Source organism: Ammospiza nelsoni, chromosome 13 (assembly GCF_027579445.1).
Source record: "Ammospiza nelsoni isolate bAmmNel1 chromosome 13, bAmmNel1.pri, whole genome shotgun sequence".
NCBI lineage: Eukaryota > Metazoa > Chordata > Aves > Passeriformes > Passerellidae > Ammospiza > Ammospiza nelsoni.
Genome location: NC_080645.1, coordinates 15,496,497 through 15,511,130, shown reverse-complemented (window position 1 = coordinate 15,511,130; position 14,634 = coordinate 15,496,497). Strand labels below are relative to the sequence as shown.

Genomic DNA, 14,634 nt, shown 5'->3' with positions numbered 1-14,634 from the left:
CCCAGCTGGATTTGATGGTTTTTCTGTGTGTTTGCAGCCCTTCTGATCTCACTGTGCCTTTCTGTTCCCTCCCAGGATGCCTTTAGCTTGTTAGCTTACTCAGACCCTTGGAACTGCCCTGTTGGCCAACAGCTGGACCCTATCCAGAGGGAACCTGTGTGTGCTGCTCTCAATAGTGCTATTTTGGGTAAGATCTGCTTCCTGTGGGAGTGTTTCCCAAGACACACCTGCTCTCAGGGGCTGTCCTGTGGCAGGCAAGCCTGTCAGAAATATTTGTGTTCAGCTTTGGCCTTTCTTTCTGTTGCTGGGGACTGTCAGGGCAGTAGTGCAGGAACGGGAGTTGGAGAGAAGCCTGCAGAGAGCAGATTCCCTGATACACTCCCATTTTGACTCCCTTCTCTGCATATTCCTCAATGCTGCTCCCAAGGATGCACCTCAGGATTTTCCTCCCCTGCTTTCTGAAGAAACTGAGATCTCTTTGGTGCATTTCCCTTCTCCCTTCATGCTCTGAACTCACCTGAACCATTGTGTGGACTTTACCAGGGCTCTTTTCCAGCTGTATGGATTAGCAGAGTTCAGCCCTGGTTTCATCCTCTTTTCTAGGAGGGAATATAGTGGAGTCCTCTGCATACTCTGGCTCCCTGTGCCCAGGCAGATTTCCTATGGGGTCTGTGCATCTCACACTGAATGTTCCAGAAGGAGATTTAGAGATTTTCTTCTGGGGAAAGGAACAACTTGATGGACATGCCCATGAGTGCTCATGTTCTGACTGAGCAGAGGAGCAGAAATTGCATGTTTTGGAGAGGAGAGTCCCTTCCCCTGACAGTCAGCAGCTGTTTGTCCATTGCTTGAGGAGCATGGACAAGTTGTCACCAGGGAGATGTGATGTCTGGACATGCTGCATCACACAGGTTACCAGACACCTTGTCTAGCTCAGCTGAGGGTTCCCTCAGAAAACATGCCACTGTAAAGGCATGGTGATGAGGAAGTGAGCTCATCCAGGGCCTGGGCTGCTGTGCAGCCTTGCACAAATGGGAGAAACGGAGAGGTTGCCTCCAGCTGAGACCAAATTCTCCTGCCTTCCCTTATTCCTCCATGCTTTGATGTCTCATGTTTTAAGGATTTTCTGGCAAGCAGCATCAGCAGTAGCTTCATTGCCTTTTTGTTGCTCTTGCCAGCACAGCAGCTCTCTGTCAAAGGCCCTGCTGAGCTGTGGGATGTGTCATGGTTGCTGGGCTGTGTGTGCAGCAGCAGCAGCACAGAGCTGGCAGTATTTGGGAGCAGCTTCCTTGCAGATCCAGCACCTTCTGCCAGGGATCTGGGCTTGGGACGGAGAGAAACCTGAGTGCAGGTGAGCCAGCACCAGCCTGACTCTCTTCTGAGCAGCTTTTTCTTTGTCCCCACAGAATCTCAGAACCTGCCAAAGCAGCCCCCGCTGATGCTGGCCCTGGGCCAGGCCTCGGAGTGCCTGCGGCTGATGGCGCGCGTGGGGCTGGGCTCCTGCTCCTTCGCCAGAGTGGACGATTATTTGCACTGACAGGAGCTGCCGTGGAGTGCTGCCCTTCACCCTCTGCTGCTGCCACTCTGCACCACCACCTCCTCCCTGCCACAAGCCCCTGTAGCACACACACACACACACACACACACACACACACACACACTGCCCGTGCCAGGACGGAGTGAGTCCCTCGCTGTGTGGCTGTTGTGACCCTGGGGAGCCTGGCGGGGCTGAGCCGTCTCCCTGCGCTCAGTATTTCGCTGGTTATTCTAATGTAGCACCTTCTGATGTAGGGATTTTTTCTCTTTTTTGTTTTTGATTTGAGTTGTTTCTCATGGTTCCACCGATGTTTTATCTGGAGAGTTTTGCTGAGCTGGTTTATGCTGATTTACTGAGGAAGTTCATCAAGTTGGTGACAGCTTGTTCTTTTCTTCCCTTCTCCCTCCATCGTGCACATACAGCATCATCCGTGCTAGTAATCAGAACTCTTCTCACAGTGGCAGTTCAGAGGGAATTTTTTTTTTATTTTATTTGAATCATGTTTATTAAAAAGGTCTCTTCCACCTCCACAAGGTCATTGATGTATTTATTGCCCACAGACTTGGTCCCAGCCACACTCACCATACAGCCCCTCAGGTGAGGTAGGTCCTGTCACACACTAATGATGAAACCTGGTCCTTCATGGTGCCTCTTTTCAGAGCCCAAGGCTCTCAATCTTGGCTTTGTGAGTGGAAAGAGTAGAAGATTAACATTGCCTGTGTTGGTGATTGTGCTGTAGAAGCATCTCACAGCCCTGAGAAAGAGTTAAATCCAGCTCTCTGAACAGCTGGAGGGACAGGAATGATGAATATGAAGTCACCTGCCACTGTATGGTAGAACCAGGTCATGTGAGTTCACCAGAAACATCCGTGGGCATGCCCTGGTGTGTTGACACTTTTTAATTAAATAACAAATCCCACATTTTTCTCTATGGAAGAGGGCTCTGCCACTAACTCAGTAATAACAGTATTTCCTGCCCTCTCCCATCTCTGTAACACTGATCTAAATGAGCACTTCTAAATTTTGGAAGTGTCTGGAGAAACCTGGGCTGAGCTGTGCTTGTCCTTGCAGGTGGGACAAGCTGAGGTCAGGTTGCAGGTTGGGGTCAGTACCAGCTCTGTGGGACCTGAGCCTTTCAGAAAGGAGCAGCAGTGTTTGTTTAGGGATTATTTAGATAATTATTGAAGTTCCAGTCCCAAAAGAGACCAGCAAAGATCTGTGGGTGAGTAACCTCTGAGTAAAATGGACTGATGTGTCCATGCTGTGTGCCAGGCCCAGAGACTTGAGTGCTGATAAGCATTCAGACCACCTGGGAGTGTTTCTGAGCTTCTGTTACCTGGCCAGGCTGCCTGGCAGCACTGTGTGCTTTGCATCCTCTGCTGTACCATTAGGACATGGCAGGTTCAGCTGGCAGGTTCTGCACCAAATTAATTTTAGGTCAGTAGCTCTGGGGAGGACCCAAGGGAGCTCAAACCAAACATGAATTTTACTGCTGTTCATAAATTTTTTGGAAGGTCAGTGAAAGATGAACAGGTTTTGTTGAGGTTTGTCCTTAAAATGGAGGCTAGCCTGTGCCAGGGCTTCAAGCACCAAGAGGGTTTCTGTGCCACTGAGAGGAACAGTAGCAGCAGCCCAAAGCTTTAAGGATTTTCTGGGTTTGCAGGATGGATTTTAGCTGGCACATGAGGTCTGAAATGAGGGCAGAGGAGGGGGCAGGTGCCAGGACAGGCTGTGGCAGTGAATGTGCAGATGGTGCTGGAGGTGGTTGGGAACATTATTCCTGCCTTTTGGTGGAGGTGTGCAGTGTGTAGGGGCAGTGAAAAGAAAACAGGAGGCTTAGAGCTGCAGGAGATGCTTTAATCAGATCACTGGGACAGCTGCAAAAAGCAGAGGGAGCTCTGGCACAGCCTTTCTTCCAGGAGGCAGAGGCAGAGGGCTGCACCAAGCATTGCCAGCTCTGCTGGTGGATCTTAGCCAGCCTTGCTGCAGGTGCAGAGATAACTCAGTGCAAAGGTTTCCTTCCCCAAGCCTCAGGTCCCAGATGTGCCAGAGCTCTGCCTGGTGGGATTCTCATGCTGGCTTTCCATTCCTCAGGCTGACAGCACCCTGCTGGGCTCATTCTGGGTGCTGAGCTGCTCCAGGACCTTGCTTTGCCTTCCCCTTTTAGCAGCTTCCTCTGCTGTTGGTCACCACTCCAGCAGTCTGGCTGCAGTCAGACCTCTCATCTTCATAGCAGCACCATCTTTATCTTTCTGAGGGTTTTTGTTCCTTCTCTTTGTGGTTTCTTTAAGCAAAGTCTCTTCATCATGTGTCATATTAATGCCCCATTTGGTCTCTCAGCAAAGCTTTGCTGACTGTCCTGGAGCACCTTTTTAAATTTTGGTTTCACTACCAAAAAAAAAAACAAACCAAGAGATATTCCTGGATATCTGGTTATTTTGGTGCCAAGAAATGTGTGATGGATGTTATTTGGGTTTTTTTTAAATTTACTTCAAGTGTTCTGGTGGTTTCACCAGTGGTTTCTGCTTCTTGTACTCAGATTCTGACTGATGTGGCCATGACTCAGTGTGGGGAGGATAAGCATGTTTGTGGTGGGATGTAGGTCCCAACCTACCCCTGATTCCTAGATGGGATTTCTCACGTGGTTTTCTCAGGTTGCATTTCAAAGCCTCTTGCCTTTGAATCTCCCTGGCTGCTCTTTGATGGTTCATGTTGGCTTAAACTTGGATTATTGCAGTAGTTTTTAAGAACAGAACTAAAGTGAAATGGGGTCTGTAACACTGAATGTGGCTGTACACATAACTAGAGGCTACATGGCAATTCAAAAGTTACTTTTATAAAAATGATTTGGGTTTTTTTTTCTTCCAAGTGCCTCAAACAACCTGGTCCCTGCTCCCAGCAGTCCTTCAGTACACCCATGTTTTACTATGGAGCCTGTAGGAAACTGCTGGTATCATTCCTCATGGTTACCCACACCTGGGATCTTCCCATATCCTTCCTTCTCTTTTTCACAGTGACATCTCAGTCTCTCCTCAAGCTGTGTCCTTGTTTTTCACATTTTATTAAGGCATCTTTACCATTCTTTAAATAGCTTTGTTCTTGAGGCTGCCTTGAAAAACTGGAGCAACCAGAGCTGCTGGAGGTAGTTTAGGGATTGAATGTATCATTTTCTACCTTGGGTAGCAGGGATGATGAACATCTCCTCCTTCAGCAAGGAAACCAGGCTGGGTTGCAGCTATGCTTTGGTACCTGTCTGTGTTAACAGGTGACCTGTGTGTCACACACATTTCAGAGTTCTGCTCTCCTGGCTTGATGGAGAAGGTGACCTGTGGCAGCCAGGCTGCAGAGCAGTGTGTAAGTGCCATGAAGCTGTGTGGTGCACCACGTGGGATCAGAAGTTCTGCCCTTAAGCAGCAGTGCAGACTTGAACTGTCCTGTGGCAGACAGGGGTCCCTCACTCCAGTCTGGGTGCAGTGGTGCCCCATGAGCTGGTGACAGCCTGGGAGAAGGAGCAGGAGCTCCTGCTCCACCCAGGAGCGCCCTTTGCAGAGCAGCATCTTCCTTCAGCCCTGCCAAGGTGAGAGCAGCCTCGGTGGTGGGGCAGGAGAGGGCAGGTAGGGAGCAAGTGTTGGGTCTCCAGCTGTACCAAGGTGTTTCTGCCTGGGGAGGGGACCTGCTGGGTGCTGCTGGGACCCTTCAGATCCAGAGGTGGCTGTGAGCCTTGTCCCATCTGCTGTGTAGGGGCAGAGCTGGAGGAAGTGCTGCTGGGGCTGTGTGAGGGGAGCTACAGCAGATTTGGGAGGAAAAGGGAGGAGTTGAGAGCCTGGAGACCTCTTCCATAGACAGCTCTAGCTGCTCTCCACCATCCTCCCCTGCAACAAGAGGTGGCAAGTGATGGATGAGTGAACCTGGCATGTCTGTCCCTCTCCTCACATCCCAAACCAAAGCTCAGAGCCTGCAGCTTGAGCTGGAGCAGTGCCCAGCAAGCCAGGGCATCATCCAGGCTTGAGGAGCACACACACGTCCTGCCAGCTCCTTATTTCCAGGGGGGAAGCTTAACTCACAAGTCCTGTGTGGAATTCACACTCACATCACCACAGAAACATTCCTGGAGGCCATGCACACCTCTGCTCATTGCTGAAGGTCCCATGGCCAGGCAGACACTTCTCTCTGGTCACTCCACTTGGGTCCAGGCGTGTGCTTGGATGTTTTTGCTCGGTGGGACTTCAGCCACATCCTTCCTCCAGAAGGGAGCACAGAGGGATTTTTGTATGCTGGGCTTCTCACAGGCTTAAACTTGGAGAATGGAGAAGCAGCAGCAGCAGCTCTGGGGATAATCCAGATTTTAAAGAAAATTTGAAAACCACAAGTATGGTGACTTCCAGCCCAAGGACTGCACCGGCGCTGGATTGGGATCGTGTCTCTGTCCTGCCTGTGCAGTGGGGGAGGCAGGAGGAAGCTGCAGTCCCTGAAGCTCTCACACACAGCTGTGCAAGCCCCAGGACCTGCCCAGCACGCCGTGAACTCTCCTCTCCTCTCCTGCTGGTTGCTCAAAACTCAGGTATGAAATGCTCAGCTGGAGCACGGGGTGCGAGCTCTCTGCAGGTTTCCCAGCAGCCCTGGAGGAGCAGCCACGGCTGGGCACAGCTCCCTGTGCCACCCCAGGCTTCTCCAGGCCCTTGGGAGGGAGTTTCACCTCTTGGGTACAACATTGGCTACGTGGACATTACACAAACTGTGCACATTGGTTCAGTCTACGCTTAGTATTTGTGAATTAAGTTATCTGATGCTTCGCATGAAAACTTCAAAAAAGGGGCTGGGGGGGTGGATTTTAACTGAGAAAAAGCCTATGAAAATATACTGGAAATATGGTAAAGAAATCGACATTCTGCTGTATATTGACAGAATTATTTTTATTAAAATACACATCCATGTGCAAGAGCCAGTGTGGAGCTGTGTGCTTTGTCAGTCTGTGCTCATCAGGGAAGGCTTTGGCCACTCTCAGGGGGGTGCACAGTCCTCCAGGTGTTTGTCCCCCAGCATCTGATTCTGTTTCAGTTTTGCTTCCTCCCATGTGCTTAGAATTCATGGGAAAAAATGTCATTAGGGATCCTGTGTCATTAGTTTTTCCTGTGCCATTCCATATCCTCGAAAATACAGCCCTGAGGTGTTTTCTAGCCATGAGCATAAAACACTGATGAACCTTTAGGCTGAGGATCATTTGCCCCATTCCTTGCTTTCTCCTTTGAGGTTTTCCCTTGTATGTTTGCAGCTCTGCCTTGAGAAGATGGGTCAGCAGCCTGGTTTTAATGTCTGGGATCTCACAGTGCTCCCACCCTTCCCTGGCCCTGTGGAAGGACAGGCAGCCAGGACACCTCTGTCCACCCTCAGGCTGCTGTGCTCACCCTCCTGGCACTGTGGGCATTCTCCTTATCTCCCTCAGACACTTTCAGTGACCAGCAGCACATTTGGAAGCTGTCAGGGTATTAAGGGTTTGGTAGATCAGTATCTTCTCCCAGAACCCTCCCCTTAATTCTGGAGCACCTGCAAATCTCAAGGGGTTGCAAGCATGCCCTGAGGATGTACAGCTTTGCCTGGGGGTGAGGTAACCTCACCTATGGGTCAAGGCCTGGCTCCCCTGTCACATTCCCAGTGAAACACTCTATGACCAGGCACAGTTTGCTCCTGGAGAAATAAGAGCTTGTGGCAGAGGCTTTTTTCTGGGTTTGTTAGGATCTGCTGATTGGTTTGGAGAATAAGGAGAAGTTCAAACAGCATTTTGTAGCAAAGAGTCTTTATTATAAATATTGGTTCCACAGGGGCATTGTGGCAGGGCAGTGGCAGCAGGAGGAGCTCAGGAGCGGGCAGGGCCATGGCACGGTGACACCTGGTCCTGGTGGCTCCTCCTGCAGGGACCCCACGGCCACAGCACCCGCTGGAGAAGAGCTGCCAGCACCGATGGCTCCCTCGAGAGACGGGAAGACTGAATGGGATGGGCAGGTCAGATGGTGGATGGGTCTGATGTTTTGTTTTGAAGCCGTTTTATGATTTTTTTCACCCAGTCCTTCTTGGGGTCGGCGCAGATCTCATCACCATTGGCAGCCACAATCCTGCAATGAGGAAGTGAGGAAAAAGAGTGAAAACAGGAACCATGAGCCATTCCCTTTCTGTGCACTATTTCTCCTCTCCCTTTTTGCAGTCCCTTCCAGGATCAAGGCTTGGAGCCATCTCCAGCAGCCTGTGCCCTCCTTGGGCTGGTGAGTGTCTGTCTTCCCAGAGTTCTAGCATTACCAGACAACACTAAAACACATTTTTTCCCCTCTTTGCCCACCCCTCAGAGCTGCTTTCCTACCACAGCCCCCCTGGCTGGGACTGGGATGAGATGGGATGGGATGGGATGAGATAGCAAAAGACCTGGGATCCCAGATCTGGGATGGGAAGCAAAGCCTGGGATACTCACACAACTGCAGGCTTGGGACAGTCCTTGGATGTCTCGTAGAAGCCCTGAGGGTGTCGGATTCGTTTCTGTGCATATTCAAAGCAGCATTCCACAGGTGCAAAGTGGGCTGGGGAGGGAAGAGGGATGTTGTGAATTACATCTCCAGATAATGGCACCACTAGGTTTGGAACAGCACAGAGGCTGTGGAGCCCCTCAGCAGCTCCCATAGCATCCCATGGCAGGGGTTTGTCACCCAAACCCAGGACTGGGACATGGACAGAGGTGGGGCAGGGGTCAGCCTGGGACCTGGCCCCTCACAGCCCAAATTGCTGCAGCTCCCAGATCACACAGGCTGGGGTGCTCAGTCTGGGGATGAGGTTTCGGGGCCTTCCAAGGCAGGAGCACAACTTGCAGGGTGTTTTGGAAGGCTCCAAACAGCTGCGTGTTCTCCTTTCATCCAACCCCTTGCTCATCCAGGGGAAGCTGCCAGAGCCTCCTCCAAGCTCCTGCAGCCTCTCCCCAGGTCTGGCTTTGCTGAGAGCACCCAGCACCTTCTCCATCCCTCCCTGCATCCCGGGATGTGCTGCCCTGGCCTGAGCAGGGGGTGCTGTTCCCATCAGCAGCACCATCCCTGCTCCCTGCTGGGGTTCCTGCCTGGCCTCCCCAGTGGGGGCTCAGAGCCCTCACCTGCAGCAGGGGCCCCTGAGGTTCCTTACCTGTGGCGTGGTGCAGGGAGAAGGTGAGCAGCAGGGCGAGCAGCAGGACAGTCCTTGCAGGCAGCATGGTGGCTGTGGGGTGGCTCTTCCTCGTGCCCTGTGCCTCTCTGCCCTCTGGCTGTGGCTCTGTCCTCGCTGCCTTTTATCCTCTTCTGCCACCCACTCAGGCTGCATTTCCAGATATTGAGGGTCCTACCAAGAAGCCAGGGTCAAGGGACTTTCTGCTGTTTATTTTTGGGCACATGCAGGGGCAGATAGACAACTTTAAGGAGAAGTTCTACTTTCGATGGAAGAGGCGTGACGTGGAGCTCTAGGAACTGAGAGCAGATTGAACCATCTTCCCATGCAGGCAGGACAGCAAGTCCAGAGCTCTTCTGCTTGTTTCTAACAAGAGAGACAGCCCACAGTCCCTGAGCAGGGACAGGTCTCAGGGGGTTTAGTTGGTTTGCCCAGTGTCAAAGGCCAGTGATGGAATCCCATCCAAACCAACCTTGGGCACACATGGAGCACTGGGCTGGGCAGGAAAGCACAGTGGGATGGGATGGGATGGGATGGGATGGGATGGGATGGGATGGGATGGGATGGGATGGGATGGGATGGGATGGCATGGGATGGGATGGCATGGGATGGGATGGGATGGGATGGGATGGGATGGGATGGGATGGGATGGGATGGGATGGGATGGGATGGGATGGCATGGGATGGGATGGCATGGGATGGGATGGCATGGGATGGGATGGCATGGGATGGGATGGCATGGGATGGGATGGCATGGGATGGGATGGCATGGGATGTCAGGCAGAAGAAGCCACACTGGACCAATCCAGAAGGGACTCCAGAGCAGGGGGTGTCAGAGGTGCTTTTGGTGGGTTCACAGAAGCGGAAGAAATGGGGCAGGGGCAGTGGGGAGTGTGAGGAGAGTCTGGGTCTGAGCAGAAGCCTGAGCCCCTGTGCTGCCTGTGCCTCCCACACCAACCCTGGGACTGAAATGAGAGTTGGGGGATGGAGGCTTGTGGTGCACAGACATCTCCTGCAGCAGAGAGGACAGATCCCAGCTCAGCCCCAGGAGAGGGGACAGAGCCACCCCAGAGGCCAGGCAGGAGGGGCAGGTGGCCCAGATGCCATTGGCAGCCCCATGGAGCACTGCTGGACACCAGCCCAGCTTCCATGCAGGGATCTGCTCCCTGGGCAGGAGATGCAGCTCTGTGTGAGGAGGCGAGGTCCTGGTGGGAGCCAGCATAGGATGGTGCTGGGTGGGAGCACAGGAGGGGACCTGGCTGTGGCTTGGGGGATCAGGCAATCAATCCAAGGCTTCTCAGAGGGGAAGAAAGGTGGAAATGGGTTTCTCTGGAAATTATGTCATGTCTGCACGACTTCTCTGAAAGGAGAAAGGAGAAGGAAACAGATCTATTGTGGTGGAAAAGCTGGATTACAAGAAATGGGCTGCAGGACATGGGGTCTGCTGGCCTTGCATGGGGCAGGGGGGCCACACAGAGAGCTGGGCACAGCCCACGGGGTTCTGGTGCCACTGTCCCCAGGCAGGGCTCTGCAGGGAGAAAATGCCTGGCCCACAGCAGCCAGAGCCCCTTCTGTGGGCTGTGCATCACCCCCAGGCTCTCCTGCCCTCTCTGCCCATGTCCCCAGTGCTCAGAGTCTTGGGGCCAGCAGCCCCAGGCTCACACCAGCTCCCAGGCACTGGTTCAAAGCACAGGACTGTAATTAAGGGAGAACTGAGCTAATGACTTTTTCCATCCAGCCTCCCCTGGCTCAGAAAACCTCACGTGCCAGCCCTGAGCTCCCTTTCCAGGCTTGTCTGAGGCACACAGGTGCTCCTCCTTTCCCTATTTACTCCTCTCTCCAGAGGAAGCATCAGTAGATGCCTCCACTATGTCTTTCATGGAGAAAATCAGTGCATGTTGGATGTTTGAAGGCCTGGAAAGGCCCCACTGGAGGACTGGGCTTCCCTCCCTGCCCCAGCAATGGACCTTTGGGTCTGGCTTCAGTCCTCTCCAGGCTCCTCTACAGCTCCTGGGCCATTCCCAGCACCCTCTGAGCCATGCCCAGCAGTGTGGAGCTCCTGCTTGGGCAAATGCAAAGGCAAGTGGAGAGAAGAGGGGGTACAGACTCTGCAGAGGATTTTATGGGCGTCCAACCTCACTGTAGTTAATAACTGAATACAAATTTTCTGACTGAGCAAAACCCCTGCTTTAGAAATTGAAATGGATAGGCATGAACCAAAAAAAAAAAAAAAAAAAAAAAACCAAAACATCATAAAGGTGGGTAATATTCTCTGACTCATAAAATGCCTTTTTGAGTGGATAATCACAGAAGTTAATACTTTACAGAGAGCATGAACTGTTTGCCGGTGATAAATGCCGGTGTCTCCGCCCAGAGCCCCGGGGTCTGTTCTGCATCCGAGCCCCAGCAAACAGAGACTCCGTGGCTGAGGATTCCTGCAGTGGAAAGGCAGCAGTTTCAGCAGTTCAAGAGGCTTCCCCAGGCTGGAGCCTCTCCTGGTGCACCCAGAGTTCTCCACCTCCTTGGCAGCTGTGACACCCCAGGTTCCAGACCTGCAGCGTGTCAGGGTCACCCCTCAGCTCTGCTGGAAAAACATCCCTGGAGCTGCTGCTGCTGCCAAAATCCCCTTCCCCAGGAGCTGGGAGTGCCTGAGCATCATCTGGGCCAGTGCAAGTGATGGTTTCTTTATCACTTGGTGGATTTTTTTGGGTAGGTTTCTTTTTTTGGTTGGTTCTCCTTTTGTTTTCCCCCGTAGTGAACTGTTACAGGGAAAGGAGGAGGAAGTAGGGGGACATTCAGATTTGCGGAATTTGTCTTCCCATGTCACTGTTACACGTGAGGGAGCCCATGGCTGAGCACTTTCCCACCCATGGGAAGGAGAGAATTAATCCCTTATTTTTCTTGGCTTGTGGGCCAGTTCTGCTTCATTTATTAAACTGTCTTTAACTCATGACTTTCCTCATTCCTGCCCTTCCAGTTCTGCTCCCCCTCCCACAGCCCTGGCAGGGATCAGTGCTGAGCTCTGCATGGCCCCTGCCAGGGGGATATTGCAGGAATCCCTTGTGTGATTCAGCCTCCCCTGTCTGTCCCTCGTGCCCAGGGAGCTCTGCAGGGAATCCTTTCCTCTGCAGCCCAGCAGAGACACCCCAGGCCTGGGCACACAGGGCAGACAGGCTGTGCTCTCCACAGGACAGAAATGGGACAGGCTGAAACCCCTGAGCCTGAAACTGGTGGCAGTTTGGCACCTAAAAACCCTCAGAGGGGTCTCCAGCCCCTTTAGGGTCCCCTTGAAATCCCATCCACCCCCTCCCTTCCTGCCCTGAGACCCAGTGGGAAGAGCCAGCCCCAGCTGCTGGCAGCAGCACAGTTGTGGGGCTGGCAGAAGAAAGGACAAATACAAACAACTCTTCAATATCACATGAAATAAACTTTATTTTGTGGCTGTGAGCAGCAGGCAGGTGCAGGCTGGGCCAGCAGCATTCCAGGAGCTGGTGCCCAGCTGTGGGTGCAGCTCAGGGCTCTGGTGCCTTTTCCCAGGAGCTGAACATCCTGAACCCCTTCTGAGAGGGGATGCAAATCTTCCTTCCCAGCAGACGTTGGGGAGCCTGAACCAAGGCACCCAATCCACATCATGGAGCACGAGGTTTCTTCTTTTGAAGCACTTTAACTGCTCTCTTCACCCACTTCTCCTCAGGGTTTGCACAGACCTTGACTCCTTTCTTGGTCTCAAACCTGCCGTGGTTAAAGGTGAAGCTTTGTGAGGAATGACATCTGTGATTCCACTTGTGCCCACACCATCCTCCCTGCCCTGTACCCTTTCTCCTTTCCCTTTGTCCCTGCGCCTGCCCCTGGGCTCTTGGTGTCCTACAAGCAGATCACCCTGCAGCCCAGCACCTCTGGAGCCCCTGCAGAGCCCTCAGGAGCTGCAGTGGCCTTGCAGAAGTGCCCAGACAGTCACATCCTCCCCTCCTCATGCTGGAAGCTCACGGAGCTTACACAGACCTGTCCTTGTCCTGTCCTCACCCGGAACAGGTGACCCTGTGGCACCCCAGGAGGCAGCACAGCAGCAGGGAAGCTGCCAGGACTTACACAATTGCTGGGAAATAACATTCCCTGGTAGTGGAGTTGAAGTCCAGGAGGATCTCCAGCCGCAGGACGCCCTTGACATAGTCAAAGCAGCACTCGGCTGGGGTGTAGGGGGCTGCAGAAAACAAAGAGCACAGTGAGGCTGGAGTGAGGCTGGCTCGGGGGCAGCCCTGCCCTCAGCACCTTCCCCAGCACAGGCCCAATGGACACAACATCCCCAGGCTCTGCAGATGCTGCCATGAGGAGCCCCAGGTGCCCTCCCGGGGCAGGAGGATGCTCCAGGTGATCCCCCAGCCCTGCAGCAGCTCTGCCAAAGCCACCCAGCCCCAGGAGCAGCCTCCATCCCTCCCTGCACCCCAGCAGGTGCTGCTCTGCTCTGGCCAGGACAGCAGTGACCCACCAGGGGCTTTACCTGCATGGGAGCACGGTGAGAGCGTGAGGAGCCCAGCGAGCAGCAGGACTGTCCTTGCAGTGAGCATGGTGGCTCTGGCAGGGCTCTTCCTTGCAGGATGCTGCTCTGCCTCCTTGGGAGAGCTCAACTCTGAGCTCAGGCAAGGAGCTGCTGCAATTTATCCCCTCTATTCAGTTCTCTTTTCCAAAGACTTTGACCAAATTCAAGGAAAAGCTGCAGCTTCTTTGGTCATGGGGATTTCCATGTCACATGGGGTCATTGGGATTGCAGACAGACAACACCTAGAAGGCTAAATAGATTGTGTCAGCTTCTGTGTTCACCCACTCAGGGAAAGTCATGAGGGAAGTGAAAACCTCCTCTGCAGATGTACACTCAGGAGCTCCTGGGCCTTCGGAGAGGGGATTCATAGCCATGGGAAATGCAAAGCTTTGTGTTCCATGCAAGGTCGCTCAGGCCAGAGCCAACACAAATGTGCTGGAGATGCCTGGATGGCTTGTGAATCCTGGAAAGCATTAAACAGAGCACAGTGACTGCTGCCACCAGCCCTCTGTGGCCTGAAAGGGATGAGTTGGTAAATACTGGCAGAAATTGTGTCACATTCCATGTTGGTACTATGGAGAAGAACCTGAATTTTCCACCAAAAATCCCTGTTCATAACTGGGCAGTGAGGGAGAGGAGAGGAGAGGAGAGGAGAGGAGAGGAGAGGAGAGGAGAGGAGAGGAGAGGAGAGGAGAGGAGAGGAGAGGAGAGGAGAGGAGAGGAGAGGAGAGGAGAGGAGAGGAGAGGAGAGGAGAGGAGAGGAGAGGAGAGGAGAGGAGAGGAGAGGGTGTAGCTGAGCCTTTCCTTGTGGACAGGGCTGACTTAGCCCCAGCTTCAGGGCAGGCAGGAGTCAGCACCAGGCACCAGGCTGGGGGGAATGGATGGAACACTTACTGTTCAAAGGTTCTGGGTGTGTTCAAAGGTTCTTCCTCGCTCCACAGCCTTGAGGCATCCCAGACCCTGCAGGGAGCTGTGAAAGGGGCCAGCCCCTCTGTGTTAACCTGGGGACAGCTCTCCCCCCTTGTGCTGGGCTCCCCTTTCTTCAGACCTTCTGAAGGTCCAAGGAGCCCCTCTGCAGGTCCTTGCCAGTCATGCTCAGCTCATGCTCAGCTTTTTTCACCTTTCCCTCTGTTTAACCAGACTCCAGGTGGGTGCAGGGAGCAGGGGGTCCCATGCAGATCCCCTGGCACCACAGTCCTCCCTCACTCCCTGAGAACTACCCAAGGGGCCACCTCATGCCCTTCTTCACACTGACACCCCCAGCCACTCTCTGGAGCAGGACATTGTGCCTGGGACTGTCATCCCTGGATGCATTTTGAAATATTTGGGAGAAAAACCACCCAGCGCTGAGAACAGCTCTGGCCATGCTCAGCTTCATCAGACACAT

General features: G+C 53.2%; 3 protein-coding genes across 6 annotated transcripts in view; 1 reads left to right on the top strand and 2 right to left on the bottom strand.

Annotated features, from left to right (window-relative positions):
• RANBP10 (RAN binding protein 10) overlaps positions 1-6,476 on the top strand; it is a 63,460-nt gene extending 56,984 nt beyond the window's left edge. For all 4 annotated transcript variants that reach the window (XM_059481266.1, XM_059481265.1, XM_059481268.1 and 1 more), the window contains 2 exons: positions 76-187; positions 1,407-6,476. In XM_059481266.1, coding sequence (XP_059337249.1) covers positions 76-187; positions 1,407-1,537 — 243 coding nt within the window. In that variant the 3' untranslated portion in view covers positions 1,538-6,476. The remainder of the gene's footprint in view (positions 1-75; positions 188-1,406) is intronic.
• Positions 6,477-7,314: 838 nt separating this feature from the next.
• LOC132079117 (monocyte chemotactic protein 1B-like) lies at positions 7,315-8,948 on the bottom strand. Its single transcript, XM_059481567.1, has 3 exons — positions 8,693-8,948; positions 7,998-8,103; positions 7,315-7,647 (listed from the first exon to the last, which is right to left on the bottom strand). The coding sequence occupies exons 1-3, from the start codon at positions 8,757-8,759 to the stop codon at positions 7,539-7,541; spliced, it is 282 nt and encodes a 93-aa protein (XP_059337550.1). The 5' UTR covers positions 8,760-8,948; the 3' UTR covers positions 7,315-7,538.
• Positions 8,949-12,117: 3,169 nt separating this feature from the next.
• On the bottom strand, positions 12,118-13,862 carry LOC132079195 (C-C motif chemokine 14-like). The gene is made up of 3 exons (XM_059481675.1): positions 13,209-13,862; positions 12,800-12,911; positions 12,118-12,442 (listed from the first exon to the last, which is right to left on the bottom strand). Exons 1-3 carry the CDS (start codon positions 13,273-13,275, stop codon positions 12,340-12,342), a joined length of 282 nt encoding a protein of 93 aa, XP_059337658.1. The 5' UTR covers positions 13,276-13,862; the 3' UTR covers positions 12,118-12,339.
• Positions 13,863-14,634: the final 772 nt, after the last annotated feature.

Bases quoted from the DNA above. Each gene is read 5' to 3' on its own strand.
- LOC132079195 (XM_059481675.1), bottom strand. From the start codon at position 13,275: ATGCTCACTGCAAGGACAGTCCTGCTGCTCGCTGGGCTCCTCACGCTC. The intron at 12,912-13,208 runs GTAAAGCCCCTG...TGTTTTCTGCAG, and splicing joins CTCACCGTGCTCCCATGCAG to CCCCCTACACCCCAGCCGAG. The intron at 12,443-12,799 runs GTAAGTCCTGGC...TAACCACGGCAG, and splicing joins TGTTATTTCCCAGCAATTGT to GTTTGAGACCAAGAAAGGAG.
- LOC132079117 (XM_059481567.1), bottom strand. From the start codon at position 8,759: ATGCTGCCTGCAAGGACTGTCCTGCTGCTCGCCCTGCTGCTCACCTTC. The intron at 8,104-8,692 runs GTAAGGAACCTC...TTCCCTCCCCAG, and splicing joins CTCCCTGCACCACGCCACAG to CCCACTTTGCACCTGTGGAA. The intron at 7,648-7,997 runs GTGAGTATCCCA...TCCTCATTGCAG, and splicing joins TGTCCCAAGCCTGCAGTTGT to GATTGTGGCTGCCAATGGTG.